Below are 11,106 nucleotides of genomic sequence, written 5' to 3'. Positions count from 1 at the left end.
GAGATCCGCACAGGCAGCGCTGTCCTTGGAGCCGTGCCCGGGGCCTGGCAGCCTGGCCAAGCCCTGCTGGCCCAGCGCGTCTCCCCAGCCCCGCAGCTGCCTGCGCGGACCTTCCCTGTTTCCCTCCCCAGCGCTTGCCTTCCCTCTGATGGCTGGGGCTGGGGGAAGCGCTTCTGGGAGATGCTCAGGGGAATACAGGCCTGGCAGCGCTGGGTGCCTGCTCCCGATGTGGGACAGAAGGGAGTTGCCTTCCCTGGTACCGGCACATTTGGGTAGACTGGTAGAACTACACGACAGTTATTACCAAAACATCAGGAACTTTGTACACAGCCAGCCCTAAATCTGCCCATCTGAAGCATGGCGTTGGAAGGTGGGCTTTACACTGAGCTATGGTAGCCAAGAAAACCATCCTTGCAACTTAACTATTGCCAAAAAACCAGCTCGGGATGGGGGTTTCCCGCTGCTGCAGTGCAAGAGGAGCTGCAGCGAGCAGCAACGCTCCTGCCCGCAGGCTGTTACGTCAGCCCTGACAGGCACGCAGGTGGATTAGTCACACGCGCGCCGCGTTGGAAATGTGCACATGTCAGGACTCTGAACAAGGAAGGACAGCTTTGCCCGGAGGGAGGCACGGGAGGGTGTGAATCACGGCAGGCCTTGCAGGAGCAGGGCGCTCCCAGGCCACAGCTGCTGTTTCCCCCAGAGCAGCTCCAGCCCCAGCCCCACAAACTGGCCCTTATGACTATCCAGGGGTGCTCCCAAACAGGACAGACACACCTGCGGGCTCAGCTTGGTGCTGCCAAGCTGCAGGATGGTGTGACGAGTCAGCCAGCTGCAGGTAAGTATTCCCAGCCAGCAGTGGAAGCCTCTGGAGCGCCTTTGTGTCTGTTCTTCTCCTGATTTTTCACCCTGTAATTTTGTGCTTTCATTAACACTTGGCATCCCCCACCCTTCCGAGAGTTCCACGTGCCACAGGCAGCAGACAGGCCTGCATGCCAACAGGTTGAGGAGAAGGGAAAAGGGAGAAGCTCCAGCTTTGTGCCTCATCTCCACACAGACAGGGGTTTAACCCCCCCTGGCAGGCAAACCATGGGCTGCCCTGTGACAGAAACAGCCTGCCCTGCTGTGCCCAAGGAGGGGGCTGTCGCAAAGGGATCACAGGTGGATCCCTGCCACATCTCTTTAGAAAACAGGGGGATAACGGTACAGGGGACAGCGAGCCAGGGTGCTGCCCCATACCTCGCAGCTTAGCCAGGAGTCTGGCTTGGATCTGCTGGGGGAGGCTGTGGCTCGTTAGGTTAACAGGAGGAAGTTGCTATGAAAGACACTGGTAGGGTTTAGAATCACGGCGGGCCTGGCAGGAGCAGGGCGCTCCCAGGCCACAGCTGCTGTTTCCCCCAGAGCAGCTCCAGCCCCAGCCCCACAAACTGGCCCTTATGACTATCCAGGGGTGCTCCCAAACAGGACAGACACACCTGCGGGCTCAGCTTGGTGCTGCCAAGCTGCAGGATGGTGTGACGAGTCAGCCAGCTGCAGGTAAGTATTCCCAGCCAGCAGTGGAAGCCTCCGGAGCGCCTTTGTGTCTGTTCTTCTCCTGATTTTTCACCCTGTAATTTTGTGCTTTCATTAACACTTGGCATCCCCCACCCTTCCGAGTGTTCCACGTGCCACAGGCAGCAGACAGGCCTGCATGCCAACAGGTTGAGGAGAAGGGAAAAGGGAGAAGCTCCAGCTTTGTGCCTCATCTCCACACAGACAGGGGTTTAACCCCCCCTGGCAGGCAAACCATGGGCTGCCCTGTGACAGAAACAGCCTGCCCTGCTGTGCCCAAGGAGGGGGCTGTCGCAAAGGGATCACAGGTGGATCCCTGCCACATCTCTTTAGAAAACAGGGGGATAACGGTACAGGGGACAGCGAGCCAGGGTGCTGCCCCATACCTCGCAGCTTAGCCAGGAGTCTGGCTTGGATCTGCTGGGGGAGGCTGTGGCTCGTTAGGTTAACAGGAGGAAGTTGCTATGAAAGACACTGGTAGGGTTTAGAAGACCCAAGGGATTTAACATGAACCTCTAGCAGAGGAAAATGGGCTTGTTAACCACAGTGTGGATTGTACCGAGATGAAAGTGGATGGGAGGGTGGGTCTGACAGCAAGCGGCTTTGCTTCATGTCCCTGGTGCGAGTGCCCGCCGCAGAGCCCTCTGGCAGCTCTCCCGGTGGCTCAGCGCTGAGCCCTGCTGACCCAGCGCCGCTCAACTCCCCGGTCAGGTCCTGTCACCCCAGGAGCCAGAATGACACAAGAGCAGCCCAACTGGTTACGGGAGTGAGGCGGGTCCTGAAAAACACTGAGAAGCGGCTTCATGGCACCAGTGGGAAGCGAGTCAGCACCTTTGCCATGAGGGTATCTGCAGCCTCTCGCAGTGATGGAGCAAAGACATGGCTCAGCGGCAGCATGGATCCGTGGCTGTGTGGGCATCTGACTGTCATCCTTGCATGTCCCACCCACAGCTGTTTTAACCCAGGGGCGGGAGGGTGCGGCAGAGAGGCAGGGCAATGTGAGTTTCGGCTGCAGCTGCCTCCCTCCCTGCCTCCTGCCAGGACGTGACCCCCCACGGGGGGCACGTAGGACTCATCTCCGTCATGGGTGCTACACAAGTTTTGGCACCTTCCCTTTAAGTGAGAGCAGTGCTGGTAGATGCCAGGCAAGGCGTACACCTGCACACCCGGCGTCCTGCCTCCAACCAGAGGATCCACCCATGGCCACCTCACCTAGCAGGTAGAGAGAGCTTCCCCATCCCACCAACACAGCCTCAGCCACAAACTGCGCGTTGGGGATGGCCGGGACCAGAGCAGTAGAAAAATCCACCCACAAAGCACTGGAGATTGAAACAACTGCTTAGCTGTCTGCTAGAAGAGCTGGTAAACATTTATTAACCCACTGCTCAGTATTTGCAGTCAGAGCACTTGCCTTGGTGCTGTCAGGGGATGCTTTGCTCAGGGCCATACAACAGCTTACAGCTGGGACCATCTCCATCATCAGCCTCTGTCGAGCTCCCAGGACAGTAATTCCTCCAGCCTCCTCCCCAGGAGCTTTTCCCCAAGAGGAGGGAGAAATGCTATGAAGCCACACTTGCTCAGCCCATGCAGCTGTTCTCAAACGGCACAGCTCCTGCACGCTACAGTCCCGTTACCAGCTGAGGGTTACCCACATACAGCTTAGACCAGATACAGTTAAAGAGCTGCCATGGAATCACAGAATCATAGAATCAGGTTGGAAAAGACCTTTAAGGTCATCAAGTCCAACCATACCTGTCCACCATTAAACCATGTCCCTAAGCACCTCACCTACCTATGTTTTAAATACCTCCAGAGATGGGGACTCGAACTCTTCCCGGGGCAGCCCATTCCAATGACAACCCTTTCGAGAGAAGAAACTTTTCCTAATATCTAATCTAAACCTCCCCTGGTGCAACTTGGGGCCATTTCCTCTCATCCTTCTCCTTTCAGGCAGTTGCGGAGGGTGATAAGGTCTCCCCTCAGCCTCCTCTTCTCCAGGCTAAACAACCCCAGTTCCCTCAGCTGCTCCTCATCAGACTTGTGCTCCAGACCCCTCACCAGCTTCACTGCCCTTCTCCGGACATGCTCCAGCATCTCAATGTCCTTGTGGTGAGGGGCCCAAAACTGAACACCATATTGGAGGTGCGGCCTCACCAATGCTGAGTACTGGGGAAGGATGACTTCCCTGGTCCTGCTGGTCACATACGGAGGACGGATCACTTCAGGGGAACCATGACAGTGGCAGGATCCCAGAAAAAAAGACCCTTCAAGTCAGTCCCCACCAGGTACGAGCGTCCACCTAAAGAGCCTGTTGCCATCAGCCAGACAGAAGTCTTGATTCATCAACTCTGATGTACCCGTATACTGGCACTTGCTAAGCTTGTTTCTCAACCACTGATAAGATGAGCAGCATAATGGTAAAAAAAATATTACAGATTACCCAGTCTCCCAACTAGAACTCATAATTAAGCCAAAGCCCAATGTAATGTAGGGTTACCTGGGAGCAAATATTTGCATGGGATTCACAAAAAGTGCTGCGCGTTTGCAGCAGGGTCTTGGCTTTCTCTTGGCCAAATTTCTCTTGGGATGAAGCGAGCTGGAGCAGTTCCCACGGAGGGTGAGCCCAGCCGTGGGGCTGAATTCGAGCCACCGCATCATCCGATGGTGCATGTACCTGTGTCCCCTGGGCAGGGAGGACTCTCCATGCCTGCAGTGTCAACGTGGAGGTGCAGAAGACCGTGGGCATGCCAAGCACAACGGGTCACGTCGGCAGCAGTATGAGCACTGCTCTGCTGACAGGGAATAAAAGCTCAGCATGCTGGGCAGGGAGAGCTGGAGGTGGCCACCTGAGGGACACCTCGGTGCGGTGTTTCTGAGCAGGAGGAAAGAAAAGGCACCCTGTTGAGATTTGGGCACTGAGGCTGTGGAACAACGTTTCACTTCTAGAGAGGCACCTGACCTTAGGTTACACCCCAGGCCTTCATGTTTCGGCTCTTTCCAGCATTTGGTTGCTGCGTGTGCTAAGCCTTCCCTCCCGTTCATCCCTATCTGCTCTTTACAAAGGTCTCTTGTTTTCCCAAGTGGGTTTTTTTTTTCATGCGTGATTTAATTCGCACAAACTCCTTCCTCTACTGACTATTGATCTTGGCTCCTTACTGGTTAAAATAAAGTAAATCTTTCGTAAGCAGGTTCTGACAACGCAACTTTTGTTCCTTCCAGACACAATTTCCTGTTTAATTTCCTGACCATTTCTTATTTAGTAAAGGAAAAGCTGTAAATTGCAAGATTGCTTCAGAGAGCTTCCTCTGACTTTAGATGAACCGTTAACCACTTGCAGGAGAGAATCCAGCAAACCAGTGTAAAACTTTTTAAAAATCCTGAATTTCTTTCTTTTGCAGCTCACACAGAGAGGGAACAAGCTGTGCAAAAAATGGGGTTGGAATCGTTTTCCTTGCAAAACCAAACAGAAGCAATTCTGCCTCCGGCCAAGCTGATAATTGCTCTTTCGTCACTCAGTAAAGTCTCTCTGAGATACGGGATTTTGGGGGAGGGTTGCTGCAGGGCTCACCACTGGCTGAGGCAGCGGAGTTGGTGGAGTTTGCACCAGCGATTCCGCTCCTGCCGTGCCTCTGCTGGGCTGGGGCTGCCGCGCTGTCCTGCAGGGAGGGCCACGTGTCTGCAGTCCCAAATGCGGGTCCTGGACATCCCCCGCCCTGCACAGCCACCGATCCCCTCTCCCGCACCCCTCGGTCCTTTGCCTCAGTTAAAACCCAGGGGATGCCGTGACCGTGGTCACAGTGACCGGCTGAGCAAAATGCAGATACCCGTGGGCCAGGTCACCGAAACGCTTGCTCTGCGCAGAGCCTCCTTAGGTTTACCTAACGCATGCCGGCGCGGCGGTGTGCGACGGCGCCGGGGGGGGGCAGGCAGCTCTTGGCAGGCAGGGACGATGGCACACAGTGACGCTTGGCAGGGGCTGCGTGACCCAGCGTGGGAGAGTGACTGCTCTGATCTCCAGCCAGCCGGCCCCAATCCTGCCTGAAAGAGCCTTGAAATCTGGCAGGGGTTAGGCGGTGGTGTGGTCCCATGGCTCCCAAAAGCACTGACGGCCGTGTGGCTGGGGCCTCCTGCAGCAGGCTCAGACCCCTTGTGCGGCTCTCGGGGAGCACAGCCGGGTCTGGAGAGAGATGTCCCTCTCAGTGGCTCAAAACCTTAAAATCAAAACTTTATCTAAGATGAAGAAAATGGTTTGAAATGGGTATTCCTCTTTTGAAAATGTTTGTATTTGATTTGTTCATTCCATGGGCTTCGTTTGAATTTTAACTTTGGCTAGGAACAGGAGATGAAACGATTGCTCCAGTGGGGATGCCCAGGAGGGGCACGGCTGGAAGCCGCAGCATCTCCCAGCCCTGCCCCCAGTCCACAGAGCCCCCGCACAACAGAAAACACCCTTGCCTACAGCCAGTGCTTGGGAACGGATGGAAAACGGCTTCCAGGAGAAGGGACCCGCCTTCTCCTAGCCCAGCTGGCAGGCGTGCAAGGCACGACCTTCAGCAGCATCTCGGCTCGATGCAGAGGCCACTGCCCACTGCCAGCTGGGGAAGACAACACCGAGCGTGGTGCAGGGTCAGCAGCCAATGAGCTGCTCTTGCTGGTGCAGGGGTGCAGCTGATGGAGTGGGGAAAGTCCAAATGGCCACTGGCAGCTGAGACACAAAGAATCAAAATTACCTCTTGACCCCCCTGGGAAAAGAAAAAACAAATCTTGTTGCAGAAACTGAGAAACTACAAAACTTTGTGACAGAGGTGTAAAGCTTTTTTTGGGCTTTATTTCTGGGAGGACAGCATGGGCTGAAGCTGCCCTTAAGCACCGAAGGCAAGCGGAAGGGCTGGGAAGGCACCCAGTGCAACACGGCGCTGGGTTTCCTCCACAGCCCCGTGCAAATCAAGGCCAAAGCGGGCAACATCGCAGGTGCGTGATCTGGCAGGACAGCACGTTTGTGGCTCGCTCAACACAAAACCAAATCCAAATCCCATCCTGCCCGGGGCTAGGAGGGCGTCTGGGGCCCTGGGGCAGCAGTGCCAGGAGCGTGCCAGGAAGGCGGCACAGCCTGTGCAGGAGCAGCAGCACCTCCGCCAGATGCAAGCAGCAGGGGGTGAGGGACAAGAAGGGCTGGCTGGGCACGCACAGGGGATGCCACGGGCTCAGCTGCTTCCCTTCCCCTTTTGCCGAGCACTAAAATAATCCAAATTCCCACCTGGCTCCATCCCCTCCCTGGCAGATATTTAAAAATAGGGAGGTGGATGAGGGGGTGGCCAGTAGCAGGGAGCAGTGCTCCTCGGGGACCCACGTGCTCACAGGGGAACGTGGGGAATGTGCACGTCCTCCAGGGCTGGGCCCAGGGGACCCTCCTCCCTGTGTTTTGGGCTAGGACAAGCTCATATTGCAGGGAGACACACTGCACATGTAAAACACACCTCAGCTCCGACATTGACATCATGCCGCTCTGCCCAAGCGCGCAGGCTCCTGCTCGGAGGCTCCACGCAGATGTTCACGGGAAAAGGGCAGGAAAGGCTCCCGGGGTGAATATCTCCTCCAAAACTGCTGTGTTTCCAGGCTGAGGCCATGCTGTGTTTGACCAAATGCTTCTTTACTCATCCAGTGGGAAGGTGAGCACAGAGGAGGATCCTTTCACAATGCACCACGCTAAAGCAGTGATTTACAAATTTATTCAATCTGCACATGCCAAGTTTTTCCCCGGCCAGCTTGTCTGCATGTGCCGTTTCATCCAGTGCCCCCCTCTCCATCTATTTCTGGCTTGCTTTGCACCTGCATAGCTATGGAACGAACATATCCCCTGGGCAGACGGTAAAATCCTCATTATGAAACACGGGGTCCCTTCGTGCGTCTCGGTCCGCATCCCCTGCAAGGGGAGGGAAGTGGCTGCTGGACGAGGCTCGGGGCGCTGGAGAGCTGGCACGTGGCTCCAGCTGCGGCTCCAGCAGCCACCGCCCTGGTTACCAGCTCTCCCCAGCGGTACGTTGCCTTCGCCCTCTGGGGAGTTGTTTATTCAGAGCATTTTGCCACCTGTAGCTCTTGATATCTTTTCACCGGTTGTGGCAGAGCTGGGTCAAGCGCTTCGCATCCCATCCCTATGCTTCAAATTTGGGGCTAAACAAAGGGGAACAGACTGAGAAACTCCTCAGCAAAAGCTTCATTCAGCTCTGCCCTGCTCTGCCAGGTCTTGGGGGCACCCACAGAAATTGAACACCCTGCTCTCTGCCAAATTTTGGACATTTTTCACCTTCCCCTTTCCCAGGCTTACGCCCCACAGGCAGTTTCATTTTTTACCCCCAGGGTCTGGTTTCCTCCCTGTGTCTCTGCATTAGGGATTGAGGGCTGAACTTACCTGGGCAGCTGAAGTTTGGACTTGTCCCACCTTGGAGCACCCTGCAGCTGGCAGAGCGCATCACTGACATCATTTTTGGCTGCAGTTTCCTCGGGGTGTTTTGGTTTTTTTAAAGCAGACTAAAACCCAAAAACATCTTCACTGGGTGACAGCTTGACCTTCATTGCATTCCCCTACAAAACGGGACCCTACTGACCCACTGCCCTGGAGCTGTCCGGGGACCCCAGACGGGCCAGCTTGTGCCTCTCTCTGCAGCCCAGCGTGGGCAGTGGGGAGGGCGTTTTGCTGTGGGGCTTCACTGATCTGTGCTGATCACCAGGGAATGCCAGGACCAAAGGAGCTCGGCTTCACAGCCACCCCAGAGGCCATGTCTTCCACAGGTCGTATCCCTGCAAGCATGTACCACATTGTATCTCTCCTACCCCAGCTCCTCATCCCAGCTCCACAGCAGCTTTCTCATCCTTCACCCCCTGCAATGGGTTCAGCAAATCCCAAACCTCACTGTGGCAGATGCTGGTCCAGCCTGGGCTCCTCAGACCTGATCCTAATTTCCTGGACCACTCTCCCCAGCCCTGAGCAGCACGACTGGGTTTCTCCAGCAGCCTCCGTACCTCCTTGTCTCAGCTCGTTGCCTGGGAGGGCGCTAGTTTCCCCCTTCTCTGCCTCCTTTCCACCACCCTTGTTCTCCCCTGCAAGCCCCCATGTCTTGCCCAGACTGTCCCCCATGCCCCTAGGATGCTGCCACAAGGGAAAATGGTGACTCACCAGCATCTGGATCCTTCTTGTCCATTCACCCAGGAACGCCTCCTTGGGGTCTCCAGCAAGGTCCCAGCTTGCACCCTGGGGCAGGTTCCTCTCCGTAGGGTGGGTTGGGTGATGCCATGCAGAGAGGGACTGAGAGCAGCGCAGCCCTTCCTCCCAGCTGTGGCAGAGGCAGCAGCCTCCGCTGTACTTTGGAAATAACCTGCCTGGGACAGGGAGCTCTGACATCCCCACCAGGAGCTCCTGGTGCTCCCATGCTGTCCAGCCTTGGGATGGAGACCTGTGGGGATCGTGGCATGCTCCCTGCCCTGGCTGCTCCACACGTGGCCGGGACCAGTGGGGCATCCTCTGAGCCCATATGGGGCAGAGCATCCCTCAGCCCAGCTTGCAGGGAGGCTTCCTGGGTGGTATTAGATGCTGCAGATGGCAGGAGGGCTCAGGGGTCTGGCCAGCTCCAGATGGGTCTGGCCAGCCAGGCCGTGGGCAGGAGCTATGCCTGAGGGGGCCCAGGAGCATCCCCACACAGGGGATGCTGCTGCCAGCTCACACGCTGCCAGGGGCCCAGGTCCCTCTGGAACCGGGATGTGGACCTGGGTCCAAGAAACTCAACCTGTGCGCAGGGAAGGGAGATGCTCGGGACAGCTGGAGCAGCACTGGACTCCCCCGTGCCTGGGCACACTGCTGTGGGAGACCCTGGGACAACCAGCCCCGTGTGCCACAGCGTCCCCCCACAGGGTGCAGCCCCGCTGGGCTGGTGTTGTCCCACTCTTTGCTGAGAACTGGAGCCAAAAAAAACCTTAAAGAGGTGATTGCAGGCGAGCAGACACAGCCCATGTTACGGGGCCATTTAAGGCAGGAGACAGTCTCTGGGCATGGAAAAATTCAGCAGCTGGAGCTGCGCCAACCTCCCCCCCTGAAAAACATTCCTGCGGAGGGAGGGTTCAGCTCCAGGGTCAAAGGAGAGGCTGGGGTATCCTTTGGCAGAGAAATGAAGCCCAAGTGTCCATAGCTGCGCTCATAGGCAGCCTCACCTGTCCTGCTGCCCCAGGCCCACAGAGGGACCCAACTCCACCGCAGCAACCCCCACAAGCCTCGCAGGCACCGCTTGCTGCAAAGGGAGGGCGAGAAGGACGGAGCCTGCACTGCGAGGCAGCCTGCAAGGCTGCTGGTGCCATCCGGACTTGCAGCTGGAGCAGGCCTGTCCCCCATGGGGTGACACAGGTGGGATGCAGGGGGAGAGCCCCGGCCGAGGGATGTGGGGAGGGGGAGGTGCAGGATCTGCCCTTGTCCATGCAGCCTCGGGTAAGCTCACACCCTAGGCAGGGTGTGCTGTTTAGTTATTTTGAAGCCTCCTTCTTTGCAGCACAGGTGATGGTTCTCCCTGAGGAGAAGCAGATTCAGCTGGAGGCAGCCCCAAAGGGCTCACCTGTGCTGGCAGGAGGGGGGTGCAGTGTCCCCCATGCTTCATAATTACATCTCTCCAGCAGAGACCTAGATCAGACACAGCTATTTCAGTCCCAGCCCATCACCTTTTCCAGCCTTCCTTCCAAACAGCTTTAGCAGCTTATTCAAACATTCGGAGCCCGGCAGAAACTAAACAAATCTACAGTGGGGTCCCTTTGCAAAGGGCAAGGGACAGCCAAGCCAAGAGGGCCTCCACCTGTATAGGGTCTGTAGTGCCATGGGTGCAGCTCCTCATTCCTGCATTTCAGCAGAGGGACTCACAGCACTCGCCATTTTACAGCTGCTCTGGAGGCCAGTGGCACTCGGGGACACCTAATCATGATGTGAGGGAGGTGTTGTTGCATGGAATCCCGAGCGGGAATTAGGATGCTCACAAAAGGCTTTTGCATCCTTGACCTTAGCTCATCCCCGCCAAGAGAGCCCCGATGGCCACGTAGCCCCAGGAGGGCTCAGGGGTGACTCCACGGCGTATGTTCCTCTCTGGCCGGCAGGGACAGATGGTGACGGTGACGTGGCTGGTCCCGTGACAGGTCCTGTGGCGGGTCCTGCTAGGGCTGCTGTGCAGGCAGGTGAGTCACTCCCCTGCAGGCAAAGTCTGGGCCACCTGGGCAGGGCTGAGCTGCCCTTTGGACTGTGGGCAATACGCTCACGCCATGGCAGAGCACACGCCGTCCCCTCTGTGCGGATGCAGCGCCAGCTGCTTCCCACTGGAGCCCATTGGGGTCTCCCAAGCACTGAGTGGGCACCAGGCCCCGTGGGTCTCGGTGCTGGGTTGGTGCTGCCAAGGGTGTGGAGCCAGCGCCGGGGTGATCCCCGTGGCTGGGCACCCCGTGGGGGGCTACAGCTGCTGTGCTGGCATCTCCCAAAGGGGCTTCGCTCTGCTTCTGCCCTGGCTGGCGTCACCTGGCCTGGCTTTGGGGGTG

General features: G+C 57.1%; 1 protein-coding gene across 1 annotated transcript in view; it reads left to right on the top strand.

Moving 5' to 3' along the window:
- Window positions 1-735: 735 nt before the first annotated feature.
- Window positions 736-11,106, top strand: part of PIGC (phosphatidylinositol glycan anchor biosynthesis class C) — a 15,120-nt gene continuing 4,749 nt past the window's right edge. The window contains exons 1-4 of the mRNA XM_009645361.1: window positions 736-835; window positions 1,462-1,533; window positions 6,388-6,519; window positions 10,585-10,752. Of these exons, the coding sequence (XP_009643656.1) occupies window positions 736-835; window positions 1,462-1,533; window positions 6,388-6,519; window positions 10,585-10,752 (472 nt within the window). The remainder of the gene's footprint in view (window positions 836-1,461; window positions 1,534-6,387; window positions 6,520-10,584; window positions 10,753-11,106) is intronic.

This window comes from Egretta garzetta, unplaced genomic scaffold (assembly GCF_000687185.1).
Source record: "Egretta garzetta isolate BGI_Z169 unplaced genomic scaffold, ASM68718v1 scaffold598, whole genome shotgun sequence".
Classification (NCBI taxonomy): domain Eukaryota; kingdom Metazoa; phylum Chordata; class Aves; order Pelecaniformes; family Ardeidae; genus Egretta; species Egretta garzetta.
This window is presented reverse-complemented; position numbering and strand designations above follow the sequence as displayed.